The 24,235-nt window shown below is 37.9% G+C and overlaps 1 protein-coding gene across 1 annotated transcript in view; it reads right to left on the bottom strand.

Annotated features, from left to right (window-relative positions):
* EFCAB5 (EF-hand calcium binding domain 5) overlaps positions 1-24,235 on the bottom strand; it is a 117,598-nt gene that overhangs the window by 71,735 nt on the left and 21,628 nt on the right. The window contains exon 4 of the mRNA XM_037743275.1: positions 11,436-12,012. Within this exon, the coding sequence (XP_037599203.1) occupies positions 11,436-12,012 (577 nt within the window). The remainder of the gene's footprint in view (positions 1-11,435; positions 12,013-24,235) is intronic.

Raw genomic sequence — 24,235 nt, 5'->3', positions numbered from 1 at the left:
ATATATATATATATATATATATATAAGCAAAAATAAAATAAAAACAAAAGAAAACTTTCATCATTAAGGCAGACTGTAATAGGTTAATTAATTAACAAACATTATTGAGCATTACTCATAAGACAGTGTTAGATGTTGAGAATTCAATGGTGACTAAGACATAGTTCCTGCTTATATTACAGCAGAGGAAACCACCATCTGAAACCATTCATAAGAGCAATGAAGGAGTAACACAGGAAGCTATGAGCACTCATAAGGGAAGACCCCAATCCAATTTCATGATGAAGTGGTATCTGAGCCTGAACTGTAAAGGATTGGTAGGATTAGGTAAAGAGGAAGAAAAGTGGTATAGGCAGAGGGAATGGCATATGTGAAGACCCTGAGGTAGGGAGAAGCACAGAATGTTTAAGAAGGAAAGAAATACTGAGTGCCTGGATTATACCGTGGGGAGAGAGGCAGGAGGCAGGGCTGGAAAGGAAGGCAAGGACAAGGTCATCCAAGGAAGGTCTCATAGGCTTAGTTAAGAATTTTGTTCTTGGCCAGGCACTGTGGCTTACGCCTGTATTGCCAGCACTTTGGGAGGCTGAGGTGGGTGGATCACGAGGTCAAGAGATCGAGACCATCCTGGCCAACATGGTGAAACCCCATCTCTACTAAAAATACAAAAATTGGCTGGGCTTGGTGGTGTGCACCTGTAGTCCCAGCTACTCAGGAGGCTGAGGCAGGAGAATCTCTTGAACTTGGGAGGGGGAGGTTGTAGTGAGCTGAGATTGCGCCACTGCACTCCAGCCTGGGTGACAGAGTAAGACTCCATCTCAGAAAAAAAAAATTGTTATTTATTCAGAGAGTAAAAGGTTTCACCTTGGGGAGCAACATGGTAAGATTAGCCTTTAAAAAATCACTTCAGTTATGGATGAAGAATAGATTGGAAGAGGGCAACTGGATGTAAACATACCAATTAGGAAACTATTGCAATAGTGGAGGTGAGAGATAATGGTAGCTCAGACTAGGATGAAAGCAGTGGGGGATGGTCAGAAATGAACGAATTTGAGAAAAGAAGGTAAAATCACCAGGACTTAATGACTTACTAGAAATGAACAGGGAGAGAGCCTTAGAAGGTGTCCAGGTTGATTCCCTACTTTTTGGCTTGAGGACAAAGACTTCTTGAAATTGAGTTGCTTATAAAACATACAAGGGCAGACATTGAATAAATAGTTAGATGTATTGGGATAGAGCTCAAAGGTGTTTGAACCAAAGATATAGATCTAAAAGTCATGAACGTATAGATGGTAACTTAAGTCGTGTTGGAATGAGAGCACTCAGGGATGGATTATAGAGTGACAGGTTAAAGGGCTTTAATATTTGAAGATCAAGTAGCAGAGAATGAGCCAGAAAAGGACACTGAGAAAGACAGAGAAATAGAAGGAAAGCTAGAAAAGTATGATATCATGGAAGAGAAGGGAAAATGTATTTCAGGATGAAAATTATGCCAAGAGGTCAAGTAAGATTAAAATGGCAAACTTTCTACTGGGTCTAGAAGCACGGAGAATATTGTGATCTTGGTAAGTGCCATTTATTAGAGAGAGCCTGGCACAAGAGCCAGAAGTAACAGGCTAAAAAATGTGTGGGAAGTGGGGAGAGTATATAGGACAACTGCTTTTGATAAATTTGGTTGTTTTAGATATATTTCCTCAAATAGACTGTTTAAGTTCTTCATGACAAAAATCAAATTTTGTATTTTTTCCCTATAAGTTACAGCTCACTGCTGAGCACTCAGTAGTTAAGCAATAAATACTAATTGAGTAAAGGTTCCTTAGTAAGTTTAAGTTACTAATTCATTCATCTAACATTTATTGAGCCCCAGCTTATGCCAAGCATTGTGCTTAGTGTTCAAATATAGGTATGATAGAAGATAGCCCTTATCTTCAAAGAGACTATGGGAAGGTAAATAACAATTACATTATAGTGTGCTAAGGGGGCCAACATGAGCCTACAGTTGTTTCAGAAATGTAAGAAATATATAGAAAAAGTACTTAATCCAGACCAACTGTGACAAAAGTGGTGCTGGAGCTGACTATTGAAGGACAAGGAGAACTTAGCCAGCTAAAGACACATGGGGAAGGATGTTTTAGACAGAGAAAGCTGACACTCTGGATTCCAAAACAGGACACCTGGCTGGTGGTTTTGATTAGTTAATATGTATGGTAGTAAAAGTGATATGCATAAATAGTGCAACCTATCTGGCCAGGATGGACTAAGTCACGGCTTAGTGGTCATTGTCACTATGTGCTGGGTGTCTCCGATATAGTGCCTCCAAGTTTTAAAACTGGCCTCGATGATGAAGATTTCCTATTTCTTTTTTCCTTTTTTTCTGAGACAGAGTCTTACTCTGTCACCCAGGCTAGAGAGCAATGGCCTGGTCTCGGCTCACTGCAACCTTTGCCTCCCAGGTTCTAGCGATTCTCCTACCTCAGCCTCGTGAGTAGCTGGGACTACAGGCACCTGCCACCACACCCTACTAATTTTTGTATTTTTAGAAGAGACAGGGTTTCACTATGTTGGCCAGGCTGGTCTCAAACTCCTGACCTTGTGATCGTCCCATCTCTGCCTCCCAAAGTGTTGGAGTTACAGGCGTGAGCCACCAGCCCAGCCAGGATTTTTTATTTCTAAATTAGGTGAGTTGAGTTCCAATTGAGCTACCTTCTTGGAAAAGTAAGAGTAGGGCAGAGGACCACAGTAAGCATATTCCGCCCCCGCTCACCACCCCTCCGGGAAGCTGGGAAGCATCTGTTTCGATAATGAAAGATTGAGTGAGGACAAAGGATGCAAAAACCAAGGCAATTGCATATAAGGTCTTCAGCCATTAGAAGGCCAGAACCTCCTCTATGAACAGACAAATTATCTCTTTTGAGGCTCTCTGTCACTGGATAGTTTTAAATGAATCAATGGAATTGATTCATTTTTATGAAAAATCCTAAAAATTTCTGGACACCCTGGATATTTTAGATGTTTCTACTTCATGATCACTACACCTTGTCAGGCATTGTACCAGATACCCAGACCTAGCCGGAAAGAACTTGACTCAGGGACTCTACCTCAGTCTCTAACATTAGGAATATTCTATGTCATTGAAGCAAACCAAAGACTCATTTAACATTAAGTTGGAGAGTAGGGTATAGAATACAAGGATATCGTCCAGGGAGACCATGATCTTGCAGTCCATAAGTGGTTGAATTTCTAAGTATTTAATAATGGGCTATATACATACACAACAGAGTATGGTTTAGAGATGGACATGAAACTAGTCAGTGTACATAAATTATCATTATGCTTCAGGTTGAACAAAAGTAGAACCTATCTGGATAAAATCCTACCACCATTCCATTGGCTATAACAGTCATTCGAATACTATAAAAACTATTTCCCTTGTTCATTCACTAACATGATTCATAATCTGTTTTACTGGATTGATAAGATTTGACATTCAGTACAAATCGAAGATGATTAATATTACTAATATCACCTGTGCAGAAGCACCTGTGGGATTTCCTAGCACAATATAAGCACAAAGGTTTGGCTCAGTAAAGGGGTGGCAGCTGGTGTAGAGTATAAGTAAACAGCTGTCTAGGAAGCCACTGTCTCCTGGCAACTGAGGAAAACCCATATCAAGGATGAAACATTCCCTCTGTCTTGCCAAGTCCTAGTGTTGGCATTTCGTAAGGATGAGTAAGACATTTTGAAGCTTTTTTTTTTTTTTTAATACAGAAAGTACTTTGAAGTAGATGTTATTACTCTTTGCAGATAACATGTTCCAATAGAAACATACAGAATAGATTTTTGTCACATAGTTTACATAAATCCCGTGAACACTACATGAGTTAATCTGTAAGAAATGAATAAAATAAAGGCCTGTATCTCTCACTCTTTGAAATTTTACTTGGTTGGTGTATCCTTAAGTCTTGAGTATATATACCAGTTTGTTCTCTTCTATGTAGCTGTGGTAGAGAAAGAAATTCCTTGAAACACCTCTGTGTTTTTCTCTCTCTTTGTGGATTAAATGTTCAACTATTGGCTGGGCATGGTGGCTCATGCCTGTAATTTCAGCACTTTGGGAGGCTGAAGCAGGCGGATCACAAGGTCAAGAGATTGAGACCATCCTGGCCAACATGGTGAAACCCCATTTCTACTAAAAATATAAAAATTAGCTGGACGTGGTGATGCATGCCTGTAGTCCCAGCTACTCAGGAGGCTGAGGCAGGAGACTAGCTTGAACCTGGGAGGCAGAGGTTGCAGTGAGCCGAGATGGTGCCACCGCACTTCAGCCTGGGGACAGAGCAAGACTCTGTCAAAAAAAAAAAAAAAGTTCCATTATTAATGCATAAGGCTAATAAAAAGGAGTCACAGAAAAAATGCCCAAAAGATATCTCAAAGTACAACACAGACCCCATAGTGAATATGCAATTATCAGAGATAACTACCAAGACAGAACTGGGTATGCATTATACAGGAAAAGATGCAAGCTTCTGTTTTGGGTCTCTTAGATCTACTTTCTGGTTCATTTGAACTCATTCTAAGATATTATGTACCAAGACTAGTGGAGAAAAGAGAGCCAATTTGTAGTATAATAGAATAGTCTGAAATTCTAACATTAACAGTTTTCATATTTTTTACTGCTTAAAAGTTTTACATTAAAAAATCATATAGTAAAATTTACCTTTTTTGGCACATAGTTTTATGAATTTTAACATATATGCATATGTGTAACCACCATCATAATTAGGCTATTAAAAATTTGTAATCCTATTTTAGGAGCAAATATTTTTCATTATCAATTCATAATAAGGTGGTATTAACTTTCAAATATGTAATCCTAAACATTGGAGGAATCAAGAGTCAGAGGAAAAAGATACTTTTAAAAAAGGATAATAAAAGAAAAGAACATATGAAGAAAAACAAATGATACAAACCTAACCTACTTTACAGTTGTCCAAAATTACATGTAAGAATTAAAGTCTACTTAATTTTATATTTATGTCTTTCAAGAACCCCAATGAAAAGTAGTAAATTACGTTGCACATATAAAACCTACAAATAGCAGTGATACTGTATTTTTCAGATGTAGTGACTACCACTATAAAAATTATTCCAAATAAGTAAGGAGTGCCTTCTCCATCTGTTGTTTTTAGACACCTAAGAGAGATGAATCCTTTTTGTCCTAGAAAGTAGGCATCAAAAGCTTTTTGGATCAAGCTGAAGCAAATAAACACTTAAACATTATCACAAGAAGATAAAGTCTCAATAAACCAAATAAATTTTCCTTGACTTTTTTCTTGGCTCTAAGTAAGGAAAATGTTCATTCCTAAAGTGAATCGACTTTTCCAAAGCTTTGTGATGGATTGAAGGCAACGCAAACAATGATATAGTTCTGAGAATTTCAAAGCAGGACTGTTTTTACTAAGACTGCTGGGTATATAAGCTTTAAGTCAATAGCATTGGGAACAGAACACAGTGTTGTAAAACATCCTTAGGATTTCTGAATATTCTGCAAATGCCAGACACCATCATCTGTTGACATACAGATTTTGGATTTTTGCCAGAAAAAAATAAAGCCCTGATTCTAACAATCTAGGCATAAAGCATCATTGATTAGCTATTTCATGAAATTCCTGCAACAGTGTTGCTTCCATAGAGCATCTATTTACTAAAATTTTACTAAGCCTCAAATGACCCTAAGAAGTCAAACTCCCAGTTTAAGAAGCATCAGTGAAACAACCTAATTCTCCTGTGTCATGGCATTGGTTGGCAATGGAACCAAAGCCCTATTGTGTTCATTACTATCTTATTATAGACATTGATAAATGTCTAGGGTTTTATGTACCCACTGAGATTTACATATTTGTAACAAGAGGAAGGATTTGTCAATATATCCATTTACAGACTTGACATCAGTTCACAGATTGTAAGTATTTTTAATGGAAATAGATCTAAATACAGTCTAATTTATTGCACTGCAAGAACAGATGGTGAGCGGAAATGTTCCTTAAGCTATTTATTAAATTTAATGAAAGTGCTTCCTGAATGCTATTGGAAGTTTTCACTAGTACTAAAACTCTCTTAATTTGGTTTCTCTTTAATTTGGTCTTGAATCTTTAGTGTGCAAATAATAACCTCTTATGGAACTTGTTTTAAATGCATTCCTAAAGTTTCTGATTCAGAAGATCTGAGGAAGGATCTAGGAATCTGCACTTTTAACCAAGCACCCCAGGTGATTCTGGTGTCATTGATAGACAACCATGATCTTAGCCTGTTTCAACTGAAAATAAAAATTTCATAACCACACATAAAACAAGAGTTCTGCACATATTTCTTACTTTACTCCAGAGGGATATCTGCCTAAATCCAAAAGAACTACATTCTAAAGCTCTAATTCGTTATTTACCCTATAGAAAGGACACTAAAACAAGTCAAAAAGAATTGTAAATTTTAGTGTAGGTCTGTATGTCAGAAAATATTTAGGTCTGTATGTCAGAAAATATTAAAAAGAAAAGATGGAGATTTGGGAAGATGTTCAGAAATTCAAAGGTATTGTTTTTGTTTTAGACCTGGAAGAGACCTAACAGATATCATTTAGAAAAAAGTTTAGCAAACTACAACCTGGGGGCCAAATCTGACCCACTGATTGGTTTTGTAGGGCTCAAAAGCTGAGTGGTTGTTATATTTTTAAATAGCTTATTTTTTGTTTTTAAAATTTTATTTTATTTATTTATTTTTAGAGATAGGGTCTCACTATCTCTGGGATTACAGGTGCATGCCACCCCGCCCAGGTAATTTTTGTCTTTTTAGTAAGAGGGGGTTTCACTATGTTGGCCAGGCTGATCTCGAACTCTTCACCTCAGGTGATCCACCCACCTCAGCCTCCCAAAGTGTTGGGATTACAGGCATGAGCCACCGCACTGGGCCATTTTGAAGCTTTTATGTAAACTTTAGGATAAAACAAATCAGTAGTTATGTCAATGTCATTAGGAACCAAGATTTTCTATATAAGAAAAAAGGAAATACAGGTTGGGTGTGGTGGCTGAGGCCTGTAATCCCAGAACTTTGAGAGGCCAAGGCAGGCGGATCATGAGGTCAGGAGATCGAGACCATCCTGGCCAACATGGTGAAACCCTGTCTCTACTAAAAAAAAAAAAAAAAAATTAGCTGGGCGTGGTGTCGCACACCTGTAGTCTCAGCTACTCAAGAGGCTTAGGTAGGAGAATTGCTTGAACCCAGGAGGCAGAGATTGCAGTGAGCCAAGATCGCACCACTGCACTACAGCCTGGGCAACAGTGCGAGACTCAGTCTCAAAAAAAAGAAAAAGGAAATACAAATATCAAAGAAATTAGGTTAAAACCCTGACACATTATATTTAATATGCAACTGTCAATATTAACTCATTTTTAAAATTATATATTTCTTTTCTCAGCACAGTGAATTTTAATATCTCCCTTTTGCGGGAGGAGAGGTCTCACTACCCACTTTTGAAGACGCCCCAAAGGTTGTCTGGTAGTTTGGTGCAGAAAGGATTTGGTCCAATCTTGCGCTGGCTAGGATACAGAAAGGCACATAAAGTTTGTGGCTCAAAGTCCTCCGGGCTGGGGTGGGGCAGAATGTGCACAGGAAAGTGGTTTGGGGAAAGACTTGTAGGAGTGTGGGCTTCCTGTGACTGAGGCAGTTGGTCTTGGTGGACCAAAGCTGGGGTGGCCCAGGGCAGCCTGAACCCTCAGGCTGGGAAGACGCTTCTGTGGTGGCCTCTGTCTAGGGGAGCTAGTTCGCCAGCTCACTGCTTTCAAACCACAGCTGGATCTCTCTCTGGCCCTGATATCCTGAATAGCTGGTGTGGACGTTCCTGCCGATGTGGATGTTGCTGAAGTCTCCCCACATGGTCACAGAGTCAGCCTCAGCTCTGTCGGTGTATCTTATCATGGTCCTTGAGGTGTCGACCACATTGTACCCTTTCCAGACCATGGCCATCAACAGGCCTTGAGCTCATGTAGCTAAGATGGACTGGGTAGAAGGGCTTCCTCGGTAGGTCCTGGTAGTGTTCAGCAAGGACGTTCTCTGGCCAACTGCAGGATCTTCATCCCCACCAGCGTGAAGCCCTGCCTCCAAAGCACTGGATCACATGTCTACCAGGCTGCCGCAAGACCCCATCTGGCTTCAATGAGACCAGGGTCCCCTCCTGGATCAAGAAGGGTCCTCCTGAACTGGGGTCCAGAGCCCACAGGTCGTACAGGAGCCCTGCCAGCCACTGCAGCCAAGAGGCTGCAGGTGACGTCTGGCCACAGGCCATTGGCTCTAAAAATTATATGTTTTAGTCCTGAAGGGCCTAGAAACAATGACTATACAATATTTATGAGCACTCCTAGCTCACAGATGAGTGATCCACATTAAAAGGAGCCAGGAATCCATTTTAAAAATGCATGAAGTTTTCAAAGACTAAAGGGGTAATGTCAGAACATAGAAGCCAAAGTTGGTGCAATTTGAACATCTAAAATACAAAAAAAAAAATGACTACAATTGATTAAAATATATTGAATATATATTAAAATCCATGCATCCATGATCATACTGAAAAAGGAACTCTTTCCCAAAAGGGGAAAACAGTTTTCATTTGCTGCCATTGGAGGTGACTACTGATAGGTAGATAGATAAAATATATATAGAATTCTGAAAATCTGTAATTAAAAGGAAAGAAATATTTATTCTGTCTTACTAGTAGGAAGCAAATTTCAGTGTACTGAAATACATAGCAACCAAGCAGGTTTTATTAAAGAAATTCTAAGATAGTTAAATATTAGGAAACCTATTAATAAAATTCATCATTAAGGGATCTAAGGTGAAAATCAAATTATCACTTCCATTGGTGTTGAAAAAGCATTTGATAAAATCGTCTTAATTTTTAAAAATCACTCTGAAAGGTAGAGGTTAGATACATTTTCCCATTGAGATAAAATGTTTTTCATATCCAAATGGAATAGAACTGATAATATAAAAACTACCCATAGGCTGGGTAATCCCAGCACTTTGGGAGGCCGAGGTGGGTGGATCACGAGGTTAGGCATTCGAGAACAGCCTGGCCAACATGGTGAAACCCCGTCTCCACTAAAAATACAAAAATTAGCCGGGCATAGTGGCAGACACCTATAATCCCAGCTACTCAGGAGGCTGAGGCAAGAGAATCGCTTGAACCTGGGAGACAGAGGTTGCAATGAGCTGGGATCGTATCATCACACTCCAGCCTGGGCAAGAGCGAGACTGTCTCAAAAAAACAAAAACAGAACCCTGCCCATAATGAAGCAGTAACAGAAGCAGCATTTCTACTACAGTTGTAAAAATACAAGGATGCCTATATCACCACTATTATTTAATATTGTATTGGAGGTAGTAGGAAGATGTTAGTATAAAAATTGAAAAGGAAGAAAGAAAACTACTATTATTTGCAGACAATGGTTATCTCCCTAGAAAACCCAAGAAATCAACTAAAGTTTTACTGTAAGAAAACTCAGTAAGGTAGCAGGGCACAAAAATATACAGAAATTAGTAGGTTTAATGTCTTCAGACTATATGCAGATAGAAAATGTAAGAAGAGATGAAATTCCTGCTTAAAATAGCAACAAAGAATGATAAAAAGAAGTAGTAATGAATCTAATAAGAGAGATACAAAACCTATGCAAAATAAAAAAACAACTTTTTTTCAAGACAGAGTCTCACTCTGTTACCCAGGCTGGAGTGCAGTGGTACATCTCAGCTCACTTCAGCCTCCGCCTCCCAGGTTTAAGCTATTCTCCCACCTCAGCCTCCCAAGTAGCTGGGATTACAGGCGTGCACCACCATGCTGGGCTAATTTTTGTGTTTTTAGTAGAGACAGGGTTTTGCCATGTTGGCCAGGCTGGTCTCAAACTTCTGACCTCAGGTGATCCACCTGCCTTGGCCTCCCAAAGTGCTGGGATTATAGGCATGAGCCACCATGCCCAGCCATGAAAAAACTTTAAGACAACACTAATTCATACAAAATAAGATGAGCAAATTGAAAGACACTGGAAACACTCATCATTATTAAAGATGTTGGTTTTCTGTTGCATGTGTGTGTGTATGACTGCTTATTTATTTATTTATTATTTTTTTTATTTTTGAGATTGGGTCTTGCTCTGGCACCCAGGCTGGAGTGCAGTGGTGTAATCTTGGCTAATTGCAGCCTTGAAGATGTTGGTTTTCTAAGAGTATTAATACATGTAATCAAATTTCAATAAAAACTCCTGTAAGTTTTTTTTTTGGTTTTCTCGCCCCATTTTTTTTTTTTCAAGTAGAGAAGTTACTCCCGTAATTCATGTCAAAAAAAGTAAACAAACAAGATAGCTAGGAGATATCAGAAAAGAAGAGCAAACAGTGGGGACCAGCACTGTCAGATCTGTGGAATATATTTAAAAGTTTCACTTATTAAAGCAGTGTGGTACTAATGCATGAAAGGAAGACTGACCAATGGAATAGGATAGAAAAATCTAGAAATATACTAAAAAATATATATGAATTTATTAATAAAGGCTCAATCCTAAACTAGTGGGGTAAAGATAGATACTTAACTTTTATTGGGACCACTAAGTAGACTTTTGAAAAAGGATAAAGTTGAATCCTTACATGTTACACTAGGATAAATTCCAAATGAGTCAATATTTAAAATGAAAATTAAAATCATAATTCTGGAAGAGAACATGGAAGAATTATTTTAATATTTTGAAATGTAACAGTGCCTCAAAATCCTGATGTCATGAAAGTTAAATTTGACTACATAGAATTCAAAAATCTTCTATATGACAAAAGATAAATGCAAGGTAAAAATGGGTATTTATAACTCATATCACATGCTTTTGTGTAAAAGACGGAAAATCAAGAATCCATGTTTTCATTTCCTTATGTATGTATAAAGAATTCTGTAAGGATCTATAGAAAATCAATAATAGTAGTTATTTATGGTGGAGGTGGAGTACTGGGTAGATAGAAGATAAGAATGGGAGGGAAGCTTTTCACTGTATAACTTTTTTATACATATTGGCCTTTAAATCAGGTGAATATATTGCCTACATGGAAAGTTAAATTTTTTAAAAGTCTCAACTTTCATATAGCTTACTTTCCAGTGCAGGGAGATTAAAAAAAATCAATATACACTTGGAGTCATAGTGAGATAATTAAATCTATGAATACAAGAAACTTATTTATTTTGTTAGTATTCACAGTGCCTCAAAAGGAGTGAAGCACATACTAGTAGCTCAATAAATACTTTTTGAATAACTGTAAAATCACTTGTTTTAAGTCCTGTCTGTATGATTATGTTATTTTTCTACTAGTTTTTCAATGTAAGGAGACATATCATGAACTGAAACTATAACAGATTGTACCTGTTGCAGATAGTGTCAGGAACATATATCTTCAGGTCTTCTGTGACCTCCTTCATCACCCTCTGGTAACCAGACATTCCTGGGTCTTTGATATAATAAGGATTGTTTCTCATTAAATATTCTCCCAAATAATTAATTGGGTCAAACTTGCTTGGAGTATCAACTTCTGTCAAAACCTTCTTCTTTTCTACCTGAATTAACATGCTTTCTATTCCAGGAATTAAGGTGGGTAGAAGTTTGTCAAGCAAATATACACGATTATTCAGTGTCATGCTTTCAGTATTAAACCACTCTTTGGCCAAATTATCCCTAGGGAGTTTTTTTTCAGCCTTTTTTTCTAGTTCCTTCTTCAGATTTTCCTTATCTATTATTTTCTGCTGCATTGCTTGGGCTCTTGCCTCCATCCTTTCAAAGAGATTTTTCTTCCATGGTTGCTCTAGCTTTGATTCCAGTTCAGTTTCATCTAAAGTAAAAATCACTTTTGCAGGTTTTCTAACTGCAATATTACCTGAGGCTTCAGTTTTAGAGTCCTTTATTGAATCAGGTGAAATTTTTTGCTGCCCCTCCAGGTTTAATTCTGAGGGAGAAAAAAAAAAAGTGAAATGTAAGAAATGTTAGAAGTAAATTTTAATCTACATGACTTTAGAATAATATTTGAAAATTTTTTCATATGTATTTACACAGTGGATTGGAACAATGTCAGCTGAAAGTAACAGAAAATCAGACAAAGTGACTTTAACCATAAAGATAGTTATTGTTGACTGTCATTCAGCAGCTCAGTAATTTCATTAAGTACCTAGGCTGTTTCTGTTAATTTTTTTTTTCTTTTCTTTTTTTTTTTTTTTGAGACGGCGTCCCTCTCTGTCGCCCAGGCTGGAGTGCAGTGGTGCAATCTTGGCTCACTGCAAACTCCGCCTCCTGGGTTCAAGCAATTCTCCTGCCTCAGCCTCCTGAGTAGCTGGGATTACAGGTGTGTGCCACCACACCCAGCTAATTTTTGTATTTGTAGTTGAGGTGGGGTTTCAGCATGTTTGTCAGGCTGGTCTTGAACTCCTGACCTCATGATCCGCCTGCCTCGGCCTCCCAAAGTGCTGGGATTACAGGTGTGAGCTACCTTGCTTGGCCGTTTCTATTGATTTTTGTTCATTTTTTGTGCTTGTACCTCATGATCACATGATGACCATTACAGCTCTAGCCATAACTTCCTCACAACAAAAAAATCCCTTTGAAGATAAAGGATTTTTCTCCTCTTGAGGCTCTGTTTTATTATCTGAGAGAAGATCCCAGACTCCCCACTCTAAGACTTCTCTACATTTCTTCGGCCTTAACTAGGATACATGCCCAGACCAATCACTAGTAAAGGGAAATGGGATTACTATGAATAGTATAGACCAATTATCATTTATTTCTTGATGTCAGGGTTTGCATCAGGTTCTCTGATATCAAGTGATTTTCATTTGCTACAACATTGAGGTTCAGTTGGCAGGCAAAAAGGTAGGGAAAGCTGGGTGCAGTGGCTCACATTTGTAATCCCAACATTTTGGGAGGCTGAGGCGGGAGGACTGCTTAAGCCCAGGAGTTCAAGGTCAGCCTAGGCAACGTTAGGAAAATCCTGTCTCTACAAACAATAAAAAAATTATCCAGGCATGGTGGTGCACACCTGTGGTCCCAGCTACTCAGGGGGCTGAGGTGGAAGGATCATTTGAGCCCTGGAGATTGAGGCTGCAGTGAGCCATGATCACACCACTGCACTCCAGTGAGACTTTGTCTCGAAAAAAACAGATGAGGAAATGTGTGCTGAGGAAGCAAAGAGTCTAACGCACTTGTATATGTAAATACATTTCTCTTCACCATTTTATTTCCAGCTTCCTTCATATGTTCATTTTTTAAATGAAGGATGGAGATATTAGACCAAGATGGTTGACTGAGAACAGGCACCTACATCCCCTCCCTACCAAAATCTCTAGCAATGACAGGAAAAGTTGTATGTATGTTTTTAAAATAAAAAATTGCATAAGAATACTGCAATCATGAAGGGGGCCTTCAGGAGTCGGGAATTTCGAAGATCTCTGAAAAATGTTAGGCAGGGGAATTCAGCTAATTGAAGAAACTATAGGACTAAAAAGATATGGTGGAGACCACTGTAAAATTTGGGAGCAGATTTGAGGCACCCCAAGTTTAGAGGGTGTAGATATGGACCATAGGGGAAGGACTGACCTTTTTGTATATCTTCATCCCCATTTGAGCTAATCATCAGGCACTAGAGGTATTTTCCCCTGCACTGAGTTTAGGTGTATAGATGTTTAGGCTAGAGAAGCAGGATTTCCATACACAGAGAAAATGAAGTATTAACAGATTTCACTATCTGCACATCTTGTCCTTCCCCCACAATCATTGGCATCAAACTATAGAAAACAGTAACTCTATAGGAAAGCAAATAGAGAATCTCAAATTAAAATGTAAGCACACATTCACAGAATGTTTAAGAAAAATCACCCTCATAACTAAATTCAACAAACAGAATAACAAATACCACCCAAGGAAATATCATTAAATAAAACAAATGTAAGTAGTCTTTAAAAGAATGAATACCCTCAAAGCAGAGAAATTAGAAGAAATTAAAAGCTATTAAAAAGAACACTTATGAGAATATAGAACATCTGGTGCTTACATCTTGGTTTCTAATATCACTCTCCAATTAAAAAAAAATCAGAGAGATATAGCTGATTATAGGACTGGGTTCATCTTGTATATAGGAGGTATATACAAAAGTATCTTGTAGTGTCTGGAGTATCTTGTAGTATCAGAAAGTAAGGAAGTGTTAAAAAAAAAACTATAACTATAGTAAATAAGTAAAAAGACAAATTTCCTGTGCAGAAATATTCCAAATAATTTATGTAGATACTCCACGCTCAAGGCTGTAGAGCATAACTCCCTCTCCTTAAGTGTGGACTACATACAGTGACTTCCTCTCAAAGAGTACAATATGGAAATGAGAGGGGGAAAGTAACTTTACAGTAGAGAAACGTGACAAATACTATCTCAGCCTAATGATCGATATTAACGTCAATAGTTATACGTCATGTTGATAGCGTATACCCTTATGTATATGTATATGAGTATATGACAGCATATACTCAGCCTCCCGAGTAGCTGGGACTATAGGTGCACATGACCATGCCTGGCTAATTTTTGTACTTTTTTCTTTTTTTGGTAAAGACAAAGTCTTGCTATATTGCTCAGGCTGATCTCAAACTTCTGGCTTCAGGTGTTCTACCCACCTTGGCCTCCCAAAGTGCTAACATTACAGACATGAAACACTATGCCCAGCCAATCCAGAACATTTAATATTAATCTTATAAAAGTGTCAGAAGGGGTAAGCCAAGAGTCAGACATAATGAAATATTCAAATAAATAATGTAAGAAATCTCTCAGAAGTCTTCAACTTTGAAATGCTTACCAAATGGAGTTTCCACTTGTAATGATAAAAACATTCTGGAACTAGACAGTGGTAACAGTTGCATAACGTTGTGAATTTACTTAATGGCTCTGAATTGTATACTTTAACATAGTTTAAATGGTAAATTTTATGGTATATGTATTTGCCACAAATTTTTTATAAGCCTACCAAATAAACACAGGATAGACGATTAAAATATAAAAGTAAATTGATTTCCTAGGAACTACCTATCAATAACTAATTTTAAATATTTTATATTTTTGGTTATCAATGAAAATACAATTTTATAAAGCTTCATGTCATTATAGCAACAAAAAATTTAAAATATCTAGAAATAAGCCAAACAGAAATGTGTCAGACTAATATGAAGAAAGCCATAAAACTTTACTGAAGTAGTATAGCCATAAGGATTGACATATAGATCAATGGAATAAAATTGAGAGTCCAGAAATAAACCCATACATCTATGACCAATTGATTATTTTTTAAAGTCCCTCTTCTACTCTGAAACCAATTGATTTTTGACAACGGTGCCAAGACAATTTCATGGAAAAAGCAGTCTCCTCAACAAATGGTACCATGACAACTGATATCTACATGTAAAGGGATGAATCTGGATGCCTACTTTATACCACATGTGAAAATTACAATTAGTCCTAACAGTCATATATACAATAGTCTACCCAGTATAACAGCAGAATACATATTTTTCTCAAGTGCACATGGCACGTTCTCTGGGATAGAACATATGGTAAGCCACAAAACAAGTCCCAATAGATTTTTTAAAATAGATACCATGTAAAGTATCTGTCTGTTCTTTAACGAAGAATGCAAAACTTTATAAAGTTAGAAATCAATAAAGGAAAATTAGAAAATGTACAAAGCTACAGAAAATAAACAATTCATTCTTTTTTTTTTTTTCTTTTTTGAGATGGAGTTTCACTCTTGTTGCCCAGACTGGAGTACAATGGTGCAATCTTGGCTCACTGCAACCTCTGTCTCCCAAGTTCAAGCAATTCTCCCGTCTCAGCCTCCTGAGTAGCTGGGATTACAGGCACCCACCACTACACCCAGCTAATTTTTGGTATTTTTACTGGAGACAGGGTTGCACCATGTTGGCCAAGCTGGTCTTGAATTCCTGATCTCAGGTGATCCGCCCATCTTGGCCTCCCAAAGCGCTGGGATTACAGGCATGAGCCACCACGCCTGGCCTTAAACAACTAATTCTTAAACAACTAATGGGTCAAAAAAAATCACAAGGGATATTAGAAAATAATAAGAGACAAATGCAAATGAATACACAACATACCAAAATTCATAGGATGTAGTGAGAAAAAGGGCTTAGAGGGAAAATCATAGCTGTAAGTGTTTACATTAAAAAAAATGTTGGCCGGGTGCAGTGTCTCATGCCTGTAATCCCAGTACTTTGTGAGGCTGAGGCAAGTTGATCATGATGTCAGGCGTTTGAGACCATCCTGGCCAACATGGTGAAACCTTGTTTCTACTAAAACACAAAAATTAGCCGGGTGTGGTGGCACGTACCTGTAGTCCCAGCTACTCGGAAGGCTGAGGTAGGAGAATTGCTTGAACCTGGGAGGCAGAGGTTGCAGTGAGCCAAGATTGTGCCACTGAATTCCAGCCTGGTGACAGAGCAAGACTCCATCTCAAAAAAAAAAAAAATACCAAAAAGAAAATCAAATCAATAACCTAACTTTACACCTTAAGACACCAGAAAAAGTGGTGCAAACTAAACCCAAAACCAACAAAAGAAAGAAAATAATAAAGATTAGAGATAAACAAAAGAGAGAATAGAAAAATAGCAGAGAAAAACACTCTAACCAAAAATTGGTTCTTTGAAAAGATCCACAGAATGAATATACCTTGAGGTAGACTGACAAAAACATTAGCAAAGATACATAAATAACCAAAATCAGAAATGAAAGTGAGGACATTACCACCAATCTTGCAGAGATTTTAAAAAAACAATTATAAGAGAATACTATGAGCAATTGTATGCCAGCATATTGGATAACCTAGAAGAAATGAACCAATTCCTTGAAATTACCTAAACTGACTCAAGAAGAAATAGAAAGTCTCAACAGATCCTGTGTTAGTTAGTTTATTTTGCATTGCTATAAAGGAATACCTGAAGGAAAAAAAAAAGAAATCCTTGAGACTGGGTAATTTACAAAGAAAAGGGGTTTATTTGGCTCATGGTTCTGCAGGCTGTATGTGAAACAGTGCCAGCATCTGTTCCCAGTGAGGCCTCAAGAAGCTTATAATCATGGTGGAAGGCAGAGGGGAGCTGGCATATCACATGGTGAAAGACAGAAAAAGAGAGAGAGGGAAGGGGTATCAGGCTCTTTTAAACAACCAGATCTCACATGAACTGATAGAATGAGAACTCACTCATGACTGCAAGAACAGCAACAAACCATTCATGAGAGATCCACCCATAACCCAAAAACCTCCCACTAGCCCCACTACCAACATCACAGGTCACATTTAAACATGAGATTTGGCAGGGACACACATTGAAACCATATTAGACCTCTAACAAATAAAGAGATCAAATCAGTGATCAGAAATTTCCCAACAAAGAAAAGTCTTGGATCAGATGGCTTCACTAGTGAATTCTATCAAATATTTAAAGAAGAATTAAAATGAATTCTTACCAAATACTTCCAAAAAATTAAAGAGGAGGGAACACTTCTTCATTCATTCTATGATGATAGAATTACTCTGATACTAAAGCTAGATAGACATCACAAGAAAATTATAGACCAATATTCCTTATGAATATAGATGCAAAAATCCTCAACAAAATATTAACAAATCAAATCCAAGACCATAATAAAAGCCTTTTCAACGTGAAATCTTTCTAGATTTATCTCAGGGATGCAAAGGTGGCTCAACATAAGAAAATCAAGAAATGTAACCCATCACATTCAAAAAATGAAGGGAGAAAAGCCACATAATTATCTCAGTGCATATGGAGATAACATTCCTCAAAATAATAAAGGGTAGTTATTTAAAAATCCACAATTGGCCAGGTGTGGTGGCTCATGCCTGTAATCCCAGCCCTTTAGGAGGCTGAGGTGGGAGGACTGCTTGAGTCCAGGAGTCTGAGACCAACCTGAGTAATATACTGAGGCCCTGTCTCTACAAAAAATTTAAAAATTAGCTGGGTATGGTGGTAGCACATGCCTATAGTCCCAGCTACTTGGGGGGCTAAGGTGGAAGGATCATTTGAACCCTGGAGTCTGAGGCTTCAGTGAGCCATGATCATGCCACTCAGTCCAGTCTTGGTGACAGAGAGTGACCCTGTCTCAAAAAAAAAAAAAAAAAAAAAAAAAAATCTACAATTAAAAATAAAAAAAAAAAAAAAAAAAAAAAAACGGGGCCCCTGTCTTTAAAAAAAAAAAAAAAAAAAGCCAGGTATGGTGGCACATATCTATAGTCCCAGCTATTGGTAGGCTGAGGTGGGAGAACTGCTTGAGCCTAGAAGTTCAAGGGTGCAGTGAGCTATGATTATATCACTGCACTCCAGTCTGGGCAACAGAGGGAGACCCTGTCTCTAAAAAAATAACAGGGAGAAAAAAGAAAAGCAATTCCATTTATAGAAGCAGCTAAAAGAATAAAATACTTAGAAATAAATCTAACCAAGGAAGTGGAAGATATATGCTGAAAACTATAAAACATTGCTGAAAGAAATTAAAGAAGACAGAAATAAATGGAAAGAGGTCCCTATTCATAGATATCAATTCTACCCCAAAGAGATCTACAGATTTAATGTAATCAAAAGTCCAACAGTCTTTTTCACAGAAATAGAAAAAGTGATCCTCAGATTAATATGAAACTGCAGAGGCCCGTGAATAGCCAAAATAAATCTTGAAAACAAGGAATAAACTTGAAGGATTCGCACTACCCAACTTTGAGACTTACTACAAAGCTACAGCAAATAAAACAGTACTGTCATAAGGACAGACATATAGATCAATAAAATAGGATAGAGAGGCCAGAAATAAAGTCTCATATATATATCGTCAATTGATTTCTGACTAGGGTTTCAAGACCATTCAATAGGGAAAGAATAATCTTTTCAACAAATGGTGCTGAGACAACCTGACATATCATGTAAAAGAATTAAGTTGGTCCTTTACCTTATATCATATACAAAAATGAACTCAAAACTAATCAAAGATGTAAACTTAAGAGAGAGAACTATACAACTCTCCCAGCTTGGGCAACATAGTGAGACCCTGTCTCTACAAAAAATTTAAAAAACAAATTAGCCAGGCGTGGTGATGCACACCTATAGTCTCAGCTACTCGGGAGGCTAAGGTGGGAGGATCACTTGAGCCCAGGAGGTGAAGGCTGCAGTGAGCCATGATTATGCCACTGCACTCCACCTTGGGCAACAGAGTGAGACCCTGTCTCTAAAAACAAACAAACAAGCAAACAAAACCATACAACTCTTAGATGGAAAATGAAAACTTGTGGAACATCTTCATGACAATGGCTTTAACAATGACTTCATAGATATAATACCAAGAGCACAGAAAACAAATAAAAAAAGATAAACTTCAAAATTAAAAACTTTTGTACATCAAAGAATTATGTAAAAATTGAAAAGATGATGTAGTAAATGAGAGAAAATGTTTATAAAGCATATAACTGATAAGGAATTAATAATTTAGAATACATAAATAACTTCTAAAACTCAATAACAATAAAACAACCTAATTCAAAAATGGGCAAAGGATTTGAACAGACATTTCTCCTAAGAAAATATACAAATGGCCAATAAGCACATGAAAAGATGTTCAACATTATGAGTTATTAGGAAATGCAAATCATAACTACAATGAGATACCACTTCACACTTACTAAGATGGTTATAAGAAAACCAAAACAAACAAACAAAAACTCAGAAAATAACAAGTATTGGTAAGAATGTACAGAAATTGGAACTCTTGTGCATTGCTAGTGGGAATGCAAAGTGGTGCAGCCATTGTGGAAAATTGTTGTGAATTCTCAAAACATTAAACATAGAGCTGGAAACAGTGGCATGTGCCTGTAGTCCCAGATACTTGGCAGGCTGAGGTGAGAGGATTGCTTAAGCCCAGGAGTTCAATTACAGCCTAGGTAGCATACCAAGATCCTGTCTCTTAAAACAATCAATAATAATGATCAATAATAGTAATATAGTTTAATTTTTTAAGGTAAACCTAGAACTACATATGACCCAGCAATCCCACTCCTATGTATATATCCAAAAAAGTTGAAAGCAGGGACTCAGATAACTTGCACATCAATGTTCATAGCAGTATTATATGCAATCAGTAAAAGGTGGAAACAACTCAAGCATCCATCCACAGATGAATGGATAAACAAAACGAGGTATATATGTACAATGAAATATCATTCACCCATTGAAAAAATGAAATTTTGGGGGTGGAGGAAGGAGAACACCAGGATAAATAGCTAAATGCATATGGGGCTTAATACCTAGGTGATGGGTTGATAGGTGCAGCAAACCACCATGGCACATGCTTACCTATGTAACCTGCACATCTTGCACATGTATCCCAAAACTTAAAATAAAATAAAATATTTTAAAAAAATGAAATTTTGAGAGAGGCAGAGCAAGATGGCCTAACAGAACCCTCCAGTGATCATCTTCCCCACAGGAACACCACATTGAACAACTATCCACATAAGAAAGCATCTTCATAAGAACCAAAAATCAGGTTAATGATCACAATATCTGCTTTTAATATCATATCAAGGAAAGAGGCACTGAAGAGAATAGGAAAGACAGTCTTGAATTGTCTATACCACCCTTCCTCCACCTCCTAGTAGTGGCCTCTTAGTACAGAGAGAGAATATGATGCTTGGGGCAGGGAGAGCATAGTGACTATGGGACTTTGCATTGTAACGCAGTGCTGTCCTGTCACAGTGGAAAGCAACATGGGGCAGAATTCAGCTGGTGCCCACAGAGAAAGCATTTAGATCAGCCCTGGCCAGAGGGGAATTGTCCATCCCAGCAGTCAGAACCTGAGAGTTCCAGCTAGCCCACCACTGATACCTAAAGTGCTCTGGGGTTCTAAATAAACTTGAAAGGCAATTTAGGCTACAAAGACTGTAATTCCTGGGCAAGTCCTAGTGCTGGTACTGGGCTCAAAGCCAGTGGACTTGGAGTGTACATGGCCTAGTGAGACACCAGCTGGGGCAGCTAAGGGAGTGGTTGTGTCACCCCTCCCCCAACTCCAGACAGTACTTTGGCAGAGACTCCTTCCAATTAAGGAAAGGAGAAGAGGAGAGTAAAGAGGGCTTTGTCTTGCAATTTGGATACCAGCTCACCTACAGTAAAATGAAGCACCAAGCAGAGTCCTGGAGTCCCCATGCTAGGCCCTACCTCCCAGAAAACAATTTTAAACACATCCTGGGCCAGAAGGGAATCTACTGTCTTGAGGGGAAGAACCCAGTCCTGGTAGGATTCTTCACCTGATGACTAAAGAGCCCCTGGGCCTTGAATGAACATCAGTGGTAGCCAGGCAGTATTCACGCCTTGGGTGAGACCCAGTGCCATGCAGGATTCAGGTATGACCCAGTGCATTTCCAGCTGTGGTGGTCATGGGAAAGACTCCATCTGATTGAAGAAGAAAGAGGTAAGAGTAAAAAGGATGTTGTCTTGCAACTTGGGTGCCTGCTAAGCCACAGTAAAATGAAACATCAAGTAGATTTCTAAAGTTACCAACTCTAGGCCCTAGTTTCCAGACAGCATTTCTAGAACCACCCTGGGCTAGAAGAGAACTTGTTGCCCTGAAGGAAAAGAAACAAGCCAGGCTGGATCTTCTACCTGCTTACTAAAGAGCCCTTGGGTCTTGAATAAACATCAGCAGTAGCCAGATAATAGTTGCCAGAGGCCTTGGGTGAGACCCAGTACTGTGCTGCCTTCATGTTGGACCTGGCACAGTCCCAGTGGTGGTGGCCATGGTGGGGCTTATGTCACTCCTTCCACAAGTCTAGGCAGCTCAGCACACAGAGAGACTCAGGGATTGGGGGAGATGTAAGGGAAGAGGACAAGGATATCTGCCTGGTAATCCCAAGAATTCTCCTGGATCTTACCCAAGACAACTAAGGCAGTATCTCTACAAAGCTTCAAGAGTCACAGTGTTAGTGGGTTTGGGGTGCCCTCTAATGCAGATATGGCTGCAGTGACTGAAGACTTAGATTACAACACTCAATTCCCTTTAAATACTTAGAAAGTATTCCCAAGAAGAATGGGTACAAACAAGCCCAGACTGTGAAGACTATAGTAATTACCTAACTCTTCAATGCCCAGACATCAATGAACATCCACAGACATCATGACCTTACCAAAAAAAGTAAGGGAATACAGTGACAAATCCCAGAGTCACAGAGACATTTGATCTTTCAGATAGAGAATTCAAAACAGCTGTTTTGAGGAAGCTAATGAAATTCAAGAGAACACAGAGAAGGAATTCAGAATCTTACCAGATAAATTTAACAAAGAAATTAAAATATTTTTTTAAAAATCAAGCAAAAATTCTGGAGCTGAAAAATTCAATTGACATATGGAAGAATGCATCATGGTCCCTCAATTGCAGTACTGATCAAGCAGAAGAAAGAATTAGTGAGTTTGAAGACAGGCTATTTGAAAATACAGCCAGAGGAGACAAAACTGTAAAAAAGAACGAAGCATGCCTGTAGTATCTAGAAAATAGCCTTAAAAGGACAAAGTTAAGAGTTAATGACCTTAAAGAGAAGGTAGAAAGAGAGATTTGGGTAGAAAATTTATTTAAAAGGATAAAAACAGAAAACTTTCCAAACCCAGAAAAAGATAACAATATTCAGCTACAATATGATTTTTCTCAATAAAAGAAAATTATAGGCCAATATTTCTGATGAACATTGAAGCAAAATCCTCCACAAAATACTAGCAAGCCAAATTCAACAACACATCAAAAAGATAATTCATTGGCAATTATTTAAAAAGTAAAGACACAACAAATGCTGCAAGGAAGGCTTTGGAGAAATAGGAATGCTTTTACAACATTGGTAGGAATGTAAATTAATTCAACCATTGTGGAAGACAGTGTGGTGATTCCTCAAAGACCTAGAATCAGAAATACCATTTGACCCAGCAATCCCATTACTGGGTATACACCCCAAAAATATAAATCATTCTACTATAAAGATGCATGCACATATATATTCATTGTAGCACTATTTACAATAGCAAAGACATGAAGTCAACCCAAATACCCATCAATTATAGAATGGATAAAGAAAATGTGGTACATATACACCATCAAATACTATGCAACCATAAAAAAGAATGAAACCATGTCCTTTGCAGGGACATGGATGAAGATGTAAGTCATTATCTTCAGCAAACTAACACAGGAACAAAAAAAAACCAAACACCACATGTTTTCACTTTTAAGTGGGAGCTGAACAAAGAGAATGCATGGACACAGGGAGGGAAACAACACATATTGGGGCCTGTTGGAGAGGTGTGGGGTGAGGTAGAGCATCAGCTATAAATAGCTAACACATGTGGGGCTTAATACCTAGGTGATGGGTTGATAGGTGCAGCAAACAACCATGGCACATGTTTAACTATGTGACAAACCTGTACATCCTGCACATGTATCCTGGAACTTAAAATAAACTAACAATTTTTATAAATCCTTCATTAATTGAGATTCATCCCAGGGATGCAAGGATGGTTCAACATATGTAAATTAATCACTGTGACACACCATATCAACAGAATGAAGGACAAACACCATATGATCACTTCAACTGATGTTGAAAAAGCATTTGATGAAATTCAACAGCTCTTCATAATAAAATCCCTCAAAAAACTGAGTATAGAATGAATATACCTCAACAGAATAAAAGCCATATATGACAGACTCACAGCTAGTATCATACTGAATGGAAAAAAACTGACAGCCTTTCTTCTAAGATCTGGAACAAGATAACGGTGCCCATTTTTTACCGCTGTTATTCAACATAGCACTGGAGGTCCTAGCTAGAATAATCAGACAAGAGAGAGAAAGAAAAGGCATCCAAAATGGAAAGAAAGAATTCAAATTATCCTTATTTGCAGATTATATTACCTCATATTTGAAAAATCCTAAAGACTGCATCAGAATAATATTAAAACTAATAAATTCATTAAAGTAGCAGGATACAAAAATCAACATATGAAACAAGTAGCATTTCTAGATGCCAACAGCAAATAATCTGAAAAAGAAATCAAGAAGGTAATCCCATTTGTAATAGCTACACATAAAATTAA

This window comes from Cebus imitator, unplaced genomic scaffold (genome assembly GCF_001604975.1).
Source record: "Cebus imitator isolate Cc_AM_T3 unplaced genomic scaffold, Cebus_imitator-1.0 Scaffold140, whole genome shotgun sequence".
Classification (NCBI taxonomy): Eukaryota; Metazoa; Chordata; class Mammalia; order Primates; family Cebidae; genus Cebus; species Cebus imitator.
Note: the sequence above shows the minus strand (reverse complement) of the source record. Positions and strands in the feature narration are given on the sequence as shown.